Below are 19,411 nucleotides of genomic sequence, written 5' to 3'. Positions count from 1 at the left end.
TTTTTAAATATTATTATTAACATTGTTATTATTATTGATATTATAATTATATAAAGGTGAATAATTTTTTATTAATTTTTTATCATTGTTTTTATTAATATTATTATTTATTATTATTATTTATTTATTGTTATTTAGTATTTAATATTTATTATTTAATATTCATTATTTATTATTTATTATTTATTATTTATTAGTATTTATTATTTATGTATTATTATTTATGATTTATTTTATTTTATTATTAATTATTTTAATTTTTATTTTATATATATTATTTATTACTTATTATTTTTATATATTATTTTTTATCTATTATATAATAATAAAATATTATTAATAAGTATTGATAATAATACGTTAATAATATTAATATATTATCACTTATTATAATAGTAAGTATTGATAATATTATGTTAATACGGTTCAGTTTAGCACAATTCAGTCAAAATAAGTTCAATCAGTTCAGCCAAAATGAGTTCAATTAGAATAAGTTTAAAAGAATAGAATAAAAAAGATATGTTCATATTAGAGATGGCAATGGATATTGTACCCGTCCCATATCCGTGGATCCAGATCCGTTTTGAAGGATCTGGATCTTAACATTTTGGACCCTACGGACCTGGGTCGGATCCCATACAAAAAATAAGGATTTATTTATTATTTATGTATTATTATTTATTTTATTTTATTATTAATTATTTTTATTTTATATATATTATTTATGTATTATTATTTTTCATATATTATTTATCATCTATTATTATATAATAATAAAATATTTATAATAAGTATTGATAATATTACGTTAATAATATTAATTATTATCACTTATTATAATAGTAAGTATTGATAATATTATGTTAATACAGTTCAGTTTAGCACAATTCAGTTCAGCCAAAATAAGTTCAATTAGAATAAGTTTAAGAGAATAGAATAAAAACGATAAGTTCAGATTAGAGATGGCAATGGATCTTGGACACGTCCCATATCCGTGGATCCAGATCCATTTTGAAGGATCTGGATCTTAGCATTTTGGACCCTGCGGATCTGGGTCGGATTCCACACAAAAAATACGGATCTGGATCTTATGGAGAGGATCCAGATCCGACCCTTAGATTAGTTTTTTTTAGTTTGAATATTTTAATTTTAATTAGTAACTTAAGGCTACTGTTTTTCTCATTCTCATACAAGATTTAATATTTTAAATGTTGGGATGTTGCTATATTGTAATTTGGTGAATGTTATAATAATTATATTATTTAGTGATAAAATATTGGCAATTGTTTGTACAACTTTTTGGGGAAACATTCAGATCCAGATCCAAATCCGTAGAACCGTGGATCTAGTGCATCTGGATCTGGGTATTGCCTTTTGAGATCCGTAGGATCCGGTCCAAATCTGAATCTAGATCAAAAAACGGATTTGGATCTGGTATTATTAAAAATCGGTCCAGATCCGGCCCGTTGCGATCCCTAGTTCAAATCAGTAAAAACATGAAGTGAGCTCAATATAGTCGCTGTTGCACAGTTGCACGCACACGGCACAATTGACACAATCCGAAGAAAAAAAAAAAGCGCGCAATCTCTCTCCTACAGTATTTGCGTACATTTTGAGTGTTTGTCCGAAGAAAATTTGATAATACAGCACCATAATTTTGACCCACCATCTCTTTTTTTTTTATTGAAAAGTAAACACACACAAAAAATAAAAAAAATTAACCTTTTCATTTTGTGAAATCTTATTGGTAGCATTAAAGATCAGAATTTCATCATCTAGATCTGAGGGAAGAGAGAATCAAGGGTTTCCCATTTTTGATTTTCTCTATCTTTAATTTTCAAGGAAAAAAATCCCATATTTTTTAATAATTCTTTTTGTACAAGTTTTTCCTAATAATAGATCGATTTTTTGAGAAAATTTAGGAGTACCCAGAAAAGTTAGGAGAGATATTGGAAATGGGTAATGAAGAAAATGGAGGGTCAAATGGGTTTGAAAGTGTTAGATTGCATATCAGCAAGAACAAATATAGGAGAATGGATTCATCAGATTTGGGAGAATCAGATGTGAATTCAGAAAATGAAGCACAAAATCTCAGAAAAACTAGTACCAGAAAATATGTCATGGCTTCTGCTGTTTTCGCCTCTCTTAATTCTGTTCTCCTTGGCTATGGTAATTTCTCCTTTTCTTTTGATACTAACTTTTATCTCTTTTATTTATTTATTTAGTTTTTTGGTTAATATTGTTGGTAAACTTAATTTTTAGTTTTAATACTCCGGTTAACAATTGGTGGTAATTAATCTAAATGAAGATTAAGAATGAAACAATATACTTTCTCAGTTCCTCTAATTTTAAATAAATGAAACTCTCCTTTCTTTTATGTTTTTTAGAAGTGTTTCACTTATTTCACGACGGATAAATAAATAATGTGAAGATTTTAACAATATACTTTCTCAGTTCCTCTAATTTTAAATAAATAAAACGCTCGTCTCTTTTGTGGAGAAGTGTTTCACTTACTTTCAGTGGCGGATCCAGGAATTTATGAATAGTTGGTCACTACCGACTAGGTAGCATAGAGACGGCTACGGGTACGGGTTCGGATATGCGAATCCATATAAGATAATCCATGAATTTAAAGAAAACTACAAATAAAATCAATTTATGACTTCTAAGACATTCTAATACATGATACATCATTGATCATTCAAAAATGATTTCTAAGACATTCTAATTCCTAACCTTAGTAAGTAGTAACATAATTCCTAAATCACAAATTCACAACACAACCTAATCTAATTCATAAATCACAACACAATCGTAATTAAATCCAATTAACAAAAATTCACAAATACACACTAATTTGTCAATTTCACATCTTATATAGTTATATAACTCATAAATCACAGCACAATCGTAATGAAATCCAATTGACAAAAATACATAAATACACAATCATTGTCAATTTAACATCCTAATCTAATTCCCAAATCACAACATACTCCTAATGAAATCAAATTGACAAAAATACAAAAATACACATCAATTTTCAGCAACAACTTACAACCCAACAATGATTCAAATTCATTCAATGAAGAATAATTCAAGAAGCGATTGAGCAAAGACTAGAATTTAGAAGAATACCTGAAGTTTGCAAATTCTAGCAAATCAGATTCTCACAATTCTCGCAAATCAGAAGCTGTGACAGTAGTGAAGAAGTGATTGTTGTCTACTTGTCTGTTGGTCTGTCGCAATTCTCGCAAATCAGATTCTTTGAAACTTGAAAGATGAAAGTTGAAACAAAAAAAATCAGATTCTTTGAAAGTTGAAACAAAAAAAATCAGATTCTTTGAAAGTTGAAACAAAAATAAGTAAATAACCCTAACAAAATCGAACAAAACCCCAACAAAATGGAACAAAAACCTAACAAAATCAAACTCACCGAAGTCCGAACACCGGCGAGTCGGCGAACAAAACCCCAACATTGCCTCAGCGGAGTAGCGACCGGCGCAGCGGCGCTGCTACAGTGCACTACTACCCGTAATTAGTCACTTTGCGTCTGTGGCACTAGCACAGTAGCACTACTACCCGTAATTGTTTCGTTGCGGCGCTGCTACTGTGCGTCGGCAAACTCCCGCCTCACCGGCGTTGCGCGTTAGCGCGGCTTGCTGCTAGACTTAGGGTTTCTTTTTCGCCAAGGAGAAAGAGAGAGAAAGAGGAAGGTTCTGGCCTTGGTTTAGTGCGCGTGTAACAAATGAAATTTTTTTTTTTTTCAAAAATAATGGTTGGTCACGTGACCACACGTGACCCTAAGTAAATCCGCCACTGCTTACTTTAGGACGGATAAATAATGTGAAGATCTTTTGTTGTGTACCTGTGGGTGCAGAATGTTGATCCGTTATTGTTCTGTCAGTTATTAGTCCTTTCTGATTGTTAATGTGGTTGCTACATGTATTATGTATAGTGGCTAAGAAAATCAAATTCTTGCATTTTATTTTGGTGGTAGATAATACTGGTTGTCCTAAATAATCATGGTGGTACGTGAATAAAGTTATTTCACCTCAGTGCAATAAACTTACTTCGAATTGGGGTTGGAATTAGGCTTATCCTAGAGCTGAATTTCATTGTGCTCTTTTGTCTCATCATCCTATGTTTCAAAGCGTGTTTATATGTTACTCGGAAGGATGATTCAGGTTGTCCGCCTAGTTTTCTTACATAATGAAAAAGAAGACTTGGTGCTTGATTAATTCCCTTATTAGTATGCATATTTACTTAGTACTAGTAACTAGTAAGCATATTGTATATGGTACTGTCGAAAAGAGCACAGTTTTGGATGAAGATTCCGTAAAAAATTACTAATTGGCAATGCATTATCTTTCCTTTATGTGTGTTGTTCTTGTAATGTTTTGAAAGCTTTTTTGTGTTTATATAGCTGGGTGAACATATCTTATATTTGTATATTGATGATCGTAGTATAACTGATAATCGAGTGATTTTTCAGTCAGGATTGCTCAGTCTAGAAGTTTGCTTAATGCTTTTAAACTTATTCAGATGTTGGGGTGATGAGTGGAGCAGTGCTATTCATTCAAGAGGACTTAAAAATATCAGATGTGCAAGTCGAAGTTCTGATCGGAATCCTAAGCATAATATCGTTATTAGGCAGTTTAGCTGGTGGGAAAACGTCAGATGTTATAGGTAGGAAATGGACGATGGCTTTAGCAGCCATTGTTTTCCAAACCGGTGCTGCTATAATGGCGTTAGCTCCAAATTTTGGGGTATTACTCACAGGAAGGCTTTTTGCTGGGGTAGGAATTGGTTTTGGTGTCATGATAGCTCCTGTCTACATAGCTGAGATAGCACCAGCAATTGCAAGAGGGTCATTGACATCTTTTCCTGAGATTTTCATAAACTTTGGAATTCTTTTGGGTTACATCTCAAACTATGTCTTTTCGGGTCTTCCTGCTCATATAAACTGGAGAATCATGCTTGGTGTTGGGGTTCTCCCTTCAATTTTCATTGGTGGTGCACTCTTTATCATTCCTGAATCCCCTCGATGGTTGGTTATGCAAAACCGCATTGATGAAGCAAAGGTTGTTCTTCAGAAAACTATCGATAATGAAAAGGAAGTTGAAGAGAAATTGGAAGACATACAGAAAGCTGCTGGAACCATGGATTCTGAAAAGTATGAACAGAAGGCAGTGTGGAAGGAGCTCCTGCATCCTACTCCAGCTGTCAGGAAGATGTTAATTGCCGGGTGTGGAATTCAGATTTTCCAGCAGATAACAGGGATCGATACCGTTGTATATTACAGCCCTACAATATTTAAGAATGCAGGAATAACTAACAACACTCAGCTTCTTGCTGCAACTGTTGCTGTCGGGTTCACAAAAACTCTCACTATATTAATTGCTATCTTTCTCATTGATAATCTAGGTAGAAAGCCTTTGCTTTATGTGAGCACAATTGGTATGACCACTTGTTTGTTAGGGCTTAGCCTAAGTTTAGCTGTGCTTGGCCAGGAACCAATTGGTATAAGATTGGCTTTGTTTTTTGTTTGTGGAAATGTGACATTCTTTTCTGTGGGGATCGGTCCAATATGCTGGGTTTTGTCCTCAGAAATTTTCCCTCTTAGGCTTCGAGCTCAGGCATCAGGTCTTGGTGCAGTTGGAAGTAGGGTTAGCAGTGGATTAATCTCGATGTCCTTCCTTTCAGTCACTCATGCAATCACTGTGGCTGGAACCTTCCTTGTATTTGCTGTTATCTCAGCCTTGTCTATTGTTTTTGTTTATAAGTGTGTGCCTGAAACGAAAGGGAAATCATTGGAAGAGATCGAGGTGATGTTTGATGAAGATGTACAACCGGGAGGTAAATTGGAGCTTGCAGATACAGCGAATCTTGTGCGAAAAGAACCAAATGTAGCATAATTTATCACTTCATATGAATTGGTTGAGATTTGGGAGTTGAACATTTGCTAAAATGGACTGTATAGTCCTTACACAACAGAGGAGCCTGGGAACTTCATTTTCTGAGCTAGCTTATGCTTCCTGTATGGATCCAGGCGATGCGCCGAGGGCTAGAAGGCCCTTTAGCAGAGTTTAAAATTGTTCTATGGAGGTTATACTATTATTGTTTGCGGATGATGAGAAATTAGTAGTTTGCACAGTTTTTATAAAGGGAGAGTGCTTCATCAAGTGGGTTGGTGTATGTAAGTTGATTTGATTTGGTTTCCTCCAAATGAAGAATATTATAGGATCGAGTACATGTATCACACATTCTTTCTATGATTTATTAAATTCCTACATTTTTTCCAACAACATTTGAAGCCCAAATTAAAGATACCTTCTATATTGTGATCTTGAAATCATGTCAAAAGATTAGGGGGGTTCATAATCGAGTATATGAGATTAAGTAATGTTTAGAAATCAATATTTTTATCACATTATGTGAACAATGTAATATATCAATGAACTGCCAATAAATCGACAGGGTGGAAATGTGAAGAATTGAAGATTTGAAGGGATAAAAAAGAAGAAGATCAGTAACAATGTAATCAGCAGCAACAATATGATAAGCATGGAGATATGAAGGGGAAAAATGAAGCAAAAGTGAAAACCATGAAATGACAATAAAAGATCAGCGTCAAACTTGAAATATAAAGAAGAAAAACAAAACCATAAAACCTAGAAGTATTTTTTTATTTTTTTTAATAAGGAAACCTAGATCACCTCTTAAAAAGGAATGACTCAAAGGAACAACCTAAAACATCCTTGCGGATGATGGGAATCTTTATAGTAGACCTGGGTGTCCATGCTCAGGGTACACCCAAGACTATTTTCTCCACATGAGCAAAATGAGCAAGCATTTCTACTCATTTAAGAAAATGAGCACACTTTTACCTAAATGAGCAAACTTTGTCATTCGCTCATCATCATCTTCCTCAATTTTAAATCTGTAAATTTCTTTTTTTTGAACCGCGAATTTTAGATCTTCATTGTTGTGTTTGGAAGGTTCGGAAGGAGGAGAGAGAGAAGAATTGAAACAACAACAACAGAACAATTGAACAAATGAACAACGATGAGCAAAACAACAAGAATAGAACAAACGAGCAATAATGGCTCGTCGGAAAAACCCTAACCCCCCAATCATCTTGAGAAATTTGGGTTTGTCTCTTCTTCGTCAATTTCAGGAGGATCGACATTCAAGTCTGCCAAAACGACGAGTTTCATGAGTTGTGGCTGCTTTTTCGAGTTTTCTTCCATGACTGACATCTTCATTCTTATGGATTTTGTTTTTTTTTTTTACTTTTTCGCCGGCGGTGAGAGATAAAGGAGTAGAAATGAGCAGCGGCAGCATCGCCGGAAAAATGGCAGTGAAAGCACGCGGAAGAGGAGAACATGTGGAAGAGGAAGAGGAAGAGGAGAAAGAGTAGGTAAAATTAAGAACGTGCCCCTGAAGTTGTAATTTATTACAAAAATACCTGGGTGTACCATGCTCATGGTACACCCGGGTGTACCATGAGTGAACTTGCGGATGATAGAAAGGAAACCAAGGTCAGGAAGCTCAAATCAGTGATGAAGAGAGCGACACGAGTGACCTTTGTGAGCCAGGAAGTCAGCAACCTGATTGGCTTCCCAAAAACAGTGGGAGAAAGATACCTCTCCAAGATGACACAAATCAGCACCTGCATCACACACCAAATGATCAATAACCTAGGAAACCTTCCAAAACTTCCGAAGAGAATTAATCACAACCAGATTATCTCCTTCGTGCACATATTCTTGATACCAAGCCCAAGTGCAGTATGAACACCTTACCTCATCCCCCAAGCTTTCGCAACTAAAATTGATAAATTACTATTCAAAGCTAAAGCACCCATGAGACTTATATGACTAGTCACATATCTAATTATAAAACCACAGGTAGTACGACCATCTTGTAATTTGGAGCCGTCAAAGTTCAACTTAAACGAGCTCTGGGGAGGTTTGACGCATCACACCTCCTTCAGAACTCTAGTAGACTTATAGGTATTAGAAGCATAACTATAACCAGAATTCTTATTATAGGATCATTCAAAACCAACCACTCTCGAAAGAAACAACTAACCAGCGAGACAACCTTAAACCCGAGATACTCTCATCTTGGAAAATACCCTTATTACAGCAAATCAGATATGTCACAGAACTCAAACTCACTCATCAAATCACGCACTAAGGAGATAATATCTGCAACAGACATATTCTCATCAACAACATCACTAATTTTTCTCATTCCCATCAAAGTGTTTTGGTGGTTTAGGGCTTAGGAAGGCTAAGATTCAGTAGAAACATCACTAATCAGTCATTCATTATCTTGATCCGAAATAATAGGGGACAAGCTCAAAGTCTAAATCCGAATCAAAAGAACACTCTTGGTTCGACGTTAAACTTTTAATAAATTCTAACGTTATTTCTTTTCCAATAAGGGCTGGGTTAGAAATAGAGACACCGGTACTAGAAACAAATTGCTTAATCTGCTTGTGATTACGAGAAATTTTAGTGGAGAAATGAAAATAAGTATTAGTGTCACCATGTAGCCAAAAAATTTCTTGCATTTTTGTTTCCAAAAAGTTACTTGATACGAGAATAACTTCTCTCTCTTAGTTAAAGTCTATATTGGAGCGAACGAAAATCAAATTTGAGGAGTTAGAGATTACATGAGATTGAACCGATACTAGTTTACAATTTATACCTCTTGGATTTGTCTGAAAATATTACCAAACTTAGTTTTGTTCCAATCTTTAATATTTCCTTTAAGCGACTTACATTTTTGCATTAATTGATACATAAACGAGCCTGAAAATTTCTTGCACCAAGAACGTTTAATAAGAACATCAAAATCCTTCCTAAAACACCACATTTTTTCAAACCGAAAAGGGGGGGATTTTTGATGAGCAATAATATTAAGATTTAACATAACTTGACAATGATCCGAGGAAGTAAATACATGATTAACTAGATTAGCATTAGGAAATAAAGATAACTAAGAAATACTAACAATAGCTCTATCCAATTTCTAAAAATATTATCCAAACTTTTTTTCTTTCTCCATGAAAATCTATTCCCCGGCGAAGGAAGATCAATACAATTTGAAGAGTTTAAAAGTTCATTCATATTAGCTAACCTAGCAAAATTAAAAGGGGCACCTCCTTGTTTATCATTACTAGACCGATCTCATTAAAGTCACTAAGTATTATAAATGGAAGAGATAACGAACAAGCATAAGAAATGACCTCATTCCAAAATTCATTCTTATCTTGGAATGTAGTTTGGGCATACATAAAGATAACAACAAAACTTGAATCAAGGATAAGATAATGTATTTTACAAACAACAAAACAAGACGAACTATGCATAATTGAAAGATTAAAAGGCTTAACAGGGTCCTCTTTCCATAATAGCCATACCATACCCGACAAGCCTTGGGTGGGTATAGCTTAACTAAACTTAAACCCAGTACTTCGAATACACGCAGGAGTGGGAGGCAATCTAGATTTTGTTTCACAAAGCATAAAGATCGATAATCTATTTACATTACAAAACCTTTTAACTTCTAATAAAGCATATTTCCTACCACAACCACAAATGTTCCAAAACCCAAAGTCATTTAGGTAGTGTTTGGGAATAAGCATTTCATTTGAAATGAGTCATTTGAAATTTGTATTCTCAAATCATGGAATCTAAAATAAAATTCATTGTTTGGTAAACTTAAGAATTTCAAATTTAGGATTTGAAATCCATCTTCATTGTTTGGCTTATCATGGAATTTACAGAGAGGAGATTGAATAGTTAGAACCTAGAGATTCATCAATGGAGGAAAAGAAAGCTAAGAGATTCGTTAATGGAGGAGAGAAAGCTAGGGTTTATAATTGAGGAGAGAGAAAGTTAAGAATATGTTGAGCACTTAAAGAGGAAAGTAGAAAATAGTCAAGGTTTAGAATTTGCAAATGACACCCTTGCACATGGAATTTGAGAATTCTTAAAATTAGGCTATTATTATAAAGGTTGGAATTTGGTTGGAATTGGGCCAATTCCAATTTCAAATTTCTGGATTTCCCAAACATGTCATTTGGTCCAATTTCACATTTAGAAATGAAATGCTCATTCCCAAACATAGCATTAAAGATTTTTAGCAAAAAGGAGTAAGTTCTAAAATCAAACTGACTAAGCCAAGTTTTCTCATGGTAGAAGAGGCAGAATCCTCACTACCATTGCTCTTCCTCCTCTTAGTTGAACTAGAGAGGAAGGTGTCATGCCAACACCCAAAGTTTTGATATTCTTAACAATTGAACTTTCAGAATCAATAGAATGAAATAATTTAGCAAGTTGGGACTGATAAATATCCAAAGAATTACCATCATTGAGCAACAAGGTAACATTGTCAATACTAGAATCATAGAAAGATGGGTCACTATGCCGAATTCTAAATAGAGGAGCAAATTTATTCCCCAACTCCATCTCAGGATAGAAATCTAGAGAGGGACAGGAGAAAGAACATTAGCCAAAGCAAGGTATGGAGCAAATACCTCCTCTCCATTCTCACTCGTAGGGGGCTGCACAACCAACAAGCTTTGCTGAAATTCGAGAGTAGAGGGGTATGGTAAAGCTTTGAGAGGGGCCTCGTAGCCTCATCATCAGAATCATCAGCCTCACTGTCAGAAAACTTACCATGAAAAGCAGCCATTAATATGACCTTACCTTTACCTTTACCATAACCAGCAAATGGAAGAGATAGCCCATCAGTAGAATGCCTATCAACAGGTTCTTTGAAGACAATACCAACAGCCCTCTTAGGCACAAATCCAACCCCTTTCACGCAGTTACTAGAATGATGCAAATTTAGAGGATGTCTCACCAAGGCTTTAGACTTTGCTAGCACTAGATTGGCATGTTGAGCCTAGGTGCCAACATTTGCTTGCTTATAAGCCTTAGTGAGAGAATCCACTAAACATTGTTGTTTAGGATTCTTCAACAAATAGATTCTAACCCCCTTTGAGGAGCAATAAGCAAAGAACATTTATCAATCTCATGAGATTCAGCACCACAAAAGGAACATCCAGAGGAAAAGTCCTCATACCACACAATATAACCACATGTTTTACCCCCAACTCTAGTAATTTCTGCATATTCCAACAGAGGTTCACATATATTGACTCTAACACATGCCCTAGCAAACCTAATCTTATTTCTCAACAAAGACCTAGAATCCAACCTTACCAAGGTACCCACATTACTAGAGGAGAGAAGATAATCAATAGACTAAAAGTTAAGCAATTCAGTAAGAAATCTAGGTATACGCACCCACAAATCCACCTATTTGATCTCCTCCAAAAAAGTATCAAAATCCGGCTTCCAGGTTTGAATAACAAACAGATTACCTTGGACGTGCCAAGGTTTCTCAGACCAAACCAAGAATAAATCATTAGGATTAGAGAATCTAATAAGAACCCATTGATTCCCCATCTCCAAGTACTCAACATCACCTTTTACAAATTTCTAGTCTGACTTTGTCTTAGCAATGATAGAACGAAAATCAACAGGCACACCCAACAATTTACCAACTAAACAAGTTTTAGATAACTCACCTATATCTTTTTGAACTAGAGAAAGAAACATCAAGAACTATGGGCTCAGAGAAATTACCAGAGAGAGGGGGATCACGAGTATGACACATTCTGCAAAAGAGGCATTGCATAAGAGGTGAAAATATCACCCCTTTGATCACCAGTTACACCAGAGAAGAAGGACATAAGTCCTTCAGAGCCAAAAAAAAACCTTCACTTTATCACTCAAAAAACCCTCCAAACTCACTAAATCACTCTGGGAAACAATAAATGAGGAGAGAGAACACCCTCTATCGAAAAGCCCCAAATTGTACTGAAACCTTAGAAAAGGGGAAAACTTTCAATTAGCCCAAAAATATAGGGATAATTATTGAAGATAAGCCTAAAACAAACTGGGAACTAGGCTTGAGCCTAAAATTAGGCCGATTTAAATGAGAACTAACACTACACTATATCGGAGTAGGCAAAACATTAAGATGAAACTGACAGAGGATTAACAACACACCTCTTAATTGCCACAAATACAAATGGATTAAACTGAGATTTAACAAAGCAAATTGGGAATTCGAACCGACATTAAGGGAATTTAGCTGAAATTGAACTAAGAACTTTGGGATTTATGATGAGATCGGGTTTCTAGGGTTTCTTGGGGCTTCTTTCTTTTTTTCCTTAGCTTCTCTTTCTCTCATGACTTTTCTAGTGTATATGCTATATGCCTTATTATAAAACCTAGAAGTATTAGTAAGGGCTCGTTCGTTATCATTTTGTTTTTAGTTTTTCACTTTTTTTGTTGTCACTTTTCAACATCATCATATTTCTAATAAGTTTGACTAATTTTTTTATTCATATAGAACATATATATATATATTATATCATATGACTTTTAAATAAAAAAAAATGGAAGACCATAATAATACCGAACGAGTTCTAGTAGACAAATCTGAGAAAAATATTTAAAATAAAGAAAAAGTTGTTTTTTTAATTATACATTTAGGCTCCGTTTGGTAGGGCGTAAAACGTTTTCCTGGAAAACTGTTTTCCTCTATTTTCAATTTTACATTGTTTGGTTGGCAAAAGAGTGTAAAACCATTTCCCTTAGGGTAAAATTACTCTCACAATGATGGAAAACCATTTTATTCCTTTCAAAATGAAGGAAAAACTGTTTTCCTTATCTCTCTTGTACATTCCTCTCACTACCTTCTTACTTTTCCCTTCATTTAGGCTCCGTTTGGTAGGGTGTAAAAATATTTTCGGTGTAAAATGATTTTCATGGAAAATAATTTACAATGGAAAACATAATTCCAAAATTAGTTTTCCGTTGTTTGATTTCATGTAAGAAAAATGATGAAAGGAAAACGAAAGAGAAAGTAAGGAGGTAGTGAGAGGAGTGTACAAGAGAGATAAGGAAAACAGTTTTCCTTTCATTTTGAAAGGAAAATGGTTTTCCATCCTTGGAAGAGTAATTTTACTCCAAGGAAAAATGGTTTTACACTCTTTTGCCAACCAAACAATGTAAAACTGAAAAGAGAGGAAAACAGTATTCTAGGAAAACGTTTTACGCCCTACCAAACGAAGCCTTGATCATTTTTCTTACATAGAAACCAAACAATGGAAAATAAATTTTGGAATTATGTTTTACATTGTAAATTATTTTTCATAAAAATCATATTATACTGAAAATGTTTTACTCCCTATCAAACGGAGCCTTAATTTAAAACACGGGCCGTGACTTAGACCCTGTTTGTGCTCCTTTTAACACTTCGATTACCTAGCCCGCAAAAAATCAAAAATTCCAACTTGTTACCCGATTATTTGTACTTCGAGTTACCACATCAGCGGATGATTTTTTTTTTCTTTATCACCTCCACATTAGTTTCAAACTTCCAACTAATGCCCAATCTACATTAGTATTGCTGGATTGCACAATTAATTTTAAGAACCAATATGGGCCATATTATATGGCATTGGCAGATATATTCCCCTGTTTAGCAATTAATATACGCTTGGTTTGCGTCATGTGTGGCGGCTGGATCTAATACTAAAAGGATTATCTTCCATTAATCTAACGACCTATGACTATTATCATTTTGCACCATGTCTTAATCAGTGGGTGCATCACGTAAGTTTGAATTTTATAGATTTTTTCAATACTATGTGAGCTGCACAAAACCATACCATTCATGTTTTTTTTCCACACATACATAACATAATTACCACACCATTTTCTTTACTAAATGGCAAAAGCTCGTGTTTTACCTGAAGGTGAAAGTTTTAGCTTCAATAGTTACATCATCAAATTTACATGACCATATAAACTCTTTATAACATCACCTAATTCATACAGGTTATGGCCATACAATGAGTCAATGATAATATTATGAGCATGGAGGAAATAGATAATTGTTATGGCTAATTTTCACAGGTTGTAATTGACGCAAGAAATTGAGGACGTTGACACAAACAATAACGACTGGACGTTTGTTTGTGTCAACGTCCTCAATTGAAGTTCTATTTATGTTTGAAAAAAATTTAGGGTATTAAGTAAATTTTCGACTCAAAAATGCAAGATAACTCTAAAATTATGCTAGGAGGTTTGAATTTCAATTGTAAAAACCAATTATTTATCCATCTTAAAACCTATTTGATCAACTAGTTTGGCAGGTCTATTACCACTTGACACACAAATTGAATTTAAAGACCTACTGTACAATTGTATTTGCTCAAGAAAGCATATATGAACATTTTTTATATTTGTATCGGTAAGCTTAAGATGAATTGCTCTAGCCTCTACCGTATCGCAATCAATTGCACAGGTCAATTCGATCCGAATTAGCAGGTTAGACACTTTAAGAATAGATAGAAGGATAACGATAATCCGGTAATCCCAACTCTCAAAGTGCCCTTAGTGAGAACTGAACTACCAACCTCAAAATTAAAAGTCACAATCCAACCACTAGGCAAAATTAACTTGGTAACCACATATGAATATGAAATATGTACATCACCTCTAATATCTCCCAAATTGTATCCCATTTTTGTAGGATATCCTCAATATACCCTCGAAAGCATCTCAAATTTTCAATTGATATGCATAAATAAAAGAATGACTTTTTTTAATGGTGAGATTCACCCACTTAGTGAATGGTAAACTCCTGACTATATAGGTGAAACCCACACCTAGATGTGGGCATGGGTTGGGCTAGCAGCCTAGCACACAAGCCAACCAGGCCCGATCTGTTGTCCACTATGTGGGCAGTGGGCCTACCACGGTCAAGAAATTTTATTTTCAGGCCCATCCCGGCACGAGCCCTCCTATATGCATGTGGGTCGAATGACCTTTTTCTTTGTTTTTTAGTCTAAAATTGTCAAAAAAAACAAAAAAAAAACATAAAATACGGGTCAGGCCCGCCCGTGGACAAAATATGAAAATTCCAGGTCTAACACGGCATGACCCACCATTCACGGATTTGGGCCCGGCCCGCCAGTGCCCAAAGCCCGTGAGTCAAGTCCGTGAACAATCTCGACCCGTCCCATGCCCAGGTCCACCCACACCCCATGTAACCAGGTTAGTAATTGGAGGGCAAGGAGGGAACAACTACCACATGGATACATTGCTATGGCGTAAAGTCTCGAACCGACCTGATGTAGCACATGTGGCGCTTACACCATCTTGCTCTGGCCCAAGTGGGTAATGACTATTTTTTATATATCTATGTAATTACCCATTTATCCTTGCCAGCTACTTCCTCCATTTTGAATTAAATGCAACAAATGCACTTTTTCACTATTCACCACTTTTCACTTTGACTACGATTTGTGATTTATACATAATAGAAAACATAGTCAAGTGAGATCTTGTTAGATTCGTCTCATGATATACTTTCATAAAATATAAATTTTTTACTTATATATATATAATAATTAATAGATATTTGTGGTCAAAATAATGTATCAGAATGCGTAAAAGTACATTTATTGCATTTAATCAAGACAGAGGAATTATCTATTTTCAGTTCACTCATTTTTTTTTTCAACTTTCACTTTAAAAACAGATGAGTCCCACCTTTCAATCTTCTCGTACCTTTTCTCTTCATCTCTCTTCTCTTCAAAGGAAATGATAAAGCCAAAGCAAACTCATTGTTACAATGTGAGGGTCTAACTATGCTAAGAGGCATTCAGGAGTCGTAAGCTCGAAGCATGGAGCATATAAAGGTTCTCACCGATTCTCTGGTGCTAGTGCAAGCCTTGGTAAAGAATGTTGTCCCGTTTCAACTAATCACCATATGTCATGATATTGTGGAGAAGTGTAAGAAATTTAGGTCTTGTATAATTATCAAAGTAGATAGAGTTTTAGTTGGAGAAAGCCATGTATTAGCTACCCAAGCTAGGAAAGGTAATATTGTATAATTCGTTGTTTGTTCTTGCTGCTAAAAAATTAAAAAAATTTGAAATCAAATTGATTAAACTAAAATAACTGAGGAACTTATGGAGTACTATAATATATCAAATTATTTAAAATACAAGAAAAAGAAAGGGGTAGCAGGTAGCTTAAACCATATTAGATTATTAGTTGCCTAAGGAAAAAAAAATAGATTCTTAGTCTCAGCCTCTCAGGTAAGGATGGAAATGGATCGGGTTCGGGGCGGGTGGGGTTTCACCCGCATCCGTCACCCGCATCCATCCGCTCCACCCGCATCCATCCATCACCCGCTAAGCCATCACCCGCATCCATCCATCCGTCATCCACCGGGTGAACGGGTGGGTCGGGTGGTTAGCGGGTGAGGAGATATATAATAATTTTTACAAAAAATTATGACATAAGATATATATTTTTGAAATTTTTAACTAAAAAATTTAATAAAGTAAGTAAATAAACACGTGTAATTGACAAAATGGATGATCGGTGGGTGTTAAGCGGGTGATAAGTCGGTGACGGATGAAAAAAAATCTCACCCGTATCCGACCCGCATCCATCACCCGCTTCACCCGCCACCCGCTTTTCATCCGTTTATTTCGGGTTTTCACCCACTTAATAAAATCGGGTTAAGCGGATGATGGATGATCCATCATCCATTTCCATCCCTACTCTCAGGTACATTTAACTTGCAAGCAATAGTACTATTTATTGACTGTCAACTTCATAGGATAAGTTGACTTAAGAAAATTTTAAAATCCAATATTTACTTGATGAAATGCAAAACCTTATCTCCAGTCAATCATGTCCAACAGGAATAAAATACAGCAATTAACAATATTAAAGCCTTTATTCCAAACAATTAACAAAAACAAGATGAAGACATAAATTGAAACCTTTGTTAGTTACAATTTGCACGCAATCTGCATGCCATCAATTGAAACTTGAGTTGACTACATGCCGACTTAATTTTATGCCTCCCACAATTTTTCGACTAACTTAGCATGTACAAATTTTCGACGAACTTAACATGTATGAACCTATACCGAGCAAGTTTAGAACTAAGTAAGAATACATAAAAAGATGTCTATGTAAGTAAAAATATAGATAAATATAAAAGTATAGTTAAAAACTACAAGTAATGGTAAGCTTACAAGGATTTGAAATCCCAAAAGTTACAAAAACAACGTGACTTATAGATTAGACGAATCATGAACTTATATCATCATTTGATAGCTTACTATATCATATTTTGACACCAATTGCATGATGAAATTATTGTTACAAGCTCGTATCCAAACCTTAGTCCTTCATGACATACATAGAAGTAGTATTTAGGAGTTTGCACTTGACAAATTGCAAAATACACATGATTTTTTCATCAAATGACCAATTATACTCCCATCTTCAACTTGAATATTTCTACTTTGCCTATTCCATAAATGAATAGCATAACTCTCCCTCTCAATATAATCAAGCTTATCATTTACCCACTTCAAGTTAAATTCATCAACAGGCTTTCTAAAGAGGTTACCAATCCTACCCCAACCCACAACATAGAACACATCCGGGGGTAAAATGGTAAACTCACTAACACCTTCCATGCTAATGCTTCCATTAAGTACCCTTCCTACAACTCTTGATACAAGGTATGGACCATTATGCCCCCACTTATTTCCATTGAAAGTGAGTGCAAATTCTTCAATAAACTTGATCAAAATAGGGTGTTTCTTATCAAATATCATCATAGCATTATTCAATCTAGTCCAATTTTTTGTCTTTTGATCAATAGTTTGTGCACCAATTGTATTCTTAAATTTATCTAATCTCTTCAAAACTATAAAATCAGTGTCCATATAAACACCACCATACCTATAAAGTAAAGCAAGTCTAAGCAAGTTAGAAATATTTTGACCTAATGAAATTTCTCCTCTCTTAATATGTCCTTTCTCTAACTTTTCATACCAATGTGCAGCCATTGTATTCTTGAAAATGAACTTAAAATCTGGTGATACAGCCATTACCTTGAAATGTAACCTTAAAAAAGGTCTTAAAATTTGTGTTCCTCTATTAGAATCCATTGAATTTGATACAATAAGCAAGCAAGCATGTGGGTGAAACTTGAAGAGGCTCTCAATGGTGAACATTTCTCTTTGTCCAAACGAATCGATCGACGATATCCATGTCATGAACACCCTAAACTTGCAAGAATTCTCATTGAAAAACTGTCTCACGCGCTTTGAAAATGTCCTCATTATGAAGTGATCAAGCTCTAATGAAGGAGGTTTGATCACTTGCTTGGCTTTTCTTATTGTTTGGGTGAAATTGGTGGACTTTTTAATAGAAGTGAAATGGGTTATTTCATGATCTAAAGGAAAACTTGATTGTAAAGAGGATAAATGTGAAGTGGGTAATTTTTTCTCTGTTTCATTGTCATTTTCCATGGAAAAAACAGGGATAAAATAGAAGATAGTGAAGGAATTGTAACTAAGTAGAAGAAGAACAAGAAGAGCAAAAACAGAGGTTGATAAGCAAAATTGAGAAGAAAAGAGGGATTTTTTTGGGAGATTTTTTGAAAAAAGAGATTGAAGTTTTGAGAAATTATAGTTCCTAGTACTATGAGTAGTAGGTGGTTTATCCATGTCTTTTGTGTGCTAAATTTGAAGAAGAGGGAAATTTGGTTTTGAAAGAAAAATAAAAGGTGCTTAAAGATTTCTTAAGAGTATGGTAAGAAAGATGAATTATTTCAGGAGGCACACAAAAGAAGTTTGTAAAACATGCAGAGTGAAGTTAGAGATAGTGTATAGTAGTAGTTAGTTTATAATAGTAGTAGGAGTAAGCATGCAACTTTGAAAAGTAGCATTAGGATGAGAGATGCAAGCTTCTTGCCACAACTTATTTTGGTATGTTCTTATCATAAATCATAATCAATTAATTTAGTAGGGTTGCTTGAATTAATTTCATTGACATAATCAAAGGCTTTGCTTATATTTATCTTCTATTTATTTATGCTATAGTAACGTGGAAAATTATTTGACATGTTTATTCATTTTCTAATTTATTTGAAGCATTACAAGCAAAAGCAATAATTGAGTTCAGAAATTATGAATCATATTTATTTTATATTTATATTTCTTGGTTCGGCTTCAAAATTTATATAGCATTAGTATAAATGAAAAATTAATTGACTTGTTTCATTTTCTAATCTATTTGAAACATTACAAACAATAATTGAGAACTGTTTGGGTCCGCTTGCTCGTAAGCCCAAGAGGGACCCAGCAAAAGCCATCATGCCACGTGGCCATGGTGGATCCTACCCCAGTTGACCTAGCTAAAAATTTTGGGATTCACTAGAGGTGATCCGGGACTAAAAAAATTTACCCATTGGTCGGGCCGGGCTAAAA

The 19,411-nt window shown here is 34.6% G+C and overlaps 2 protein-coding genes across 2 annotated transcripts; one reads left to right on the top strand and one right to left on the bottom strand.

The window, feature by feature from the left end:
- The first annotated feature begins 1,586 nt into the window (after positions 1–1,586).
- LOC104900748 (probable polyol transporter 4) lies at positions 1,587–6,308 on the top strand. The gene is made up of 2 exons (XM_010688253.4): positions 1,587–2,169; positions 4,546–6,308. The coding sequence occupies exons 1-2, from the start codon at positions 1,956–1,958 to the stop codon at positions 5,916–5,918; spliced, it is 1,587 nt and encodes a 528-aa protein (XP_010686555.1). The 5' UTR covers positions 1,587–1,955; the 3' UTR covers positions 5,919–6,308.
- Positions 6,309–17,099: 10,791 nt separating this feature from the next.
- On the bottom strand, positions 17,100–18,874 carry LOC104900747 (uncharacterized protein At4g19900). Its single transcript, XM_010688252.4, has one exon. The coding sequence runs from the start codon at positions 18,647–18,649 to the stop codon at positions 17,342–17,344; it is 1,308 nt and encodes a 435-aa protein (XP_010686554.1). The 5' UTR covers positions 18,650–18,874; the 3' UTR covers positions 17,100–17,341.
- Between the last annotated feature and the right edge of the window lie 537 nt (positions 18,875–19,411).

This window comes from Beta vulgaris, chromosome 8 (assembly GCF_026745355.1).
Source record: "Beta vulgaris subsp. vulgaris cultivar EL10 chromosome 8, EL10.2, whole genome shotgun sequence".
Classification (NCBI taxonomy): Eukaryota; Viridiplantae; Streptophyta; class Magnoliopsida; order Caryophyllales; family Amaranthaceae; genus Beta; species Beta vulgaris.
Note: the sequence above shows the minus strand (reverse complement) of the source record. Positions and strands in the feature narration are given on the sequence as shown.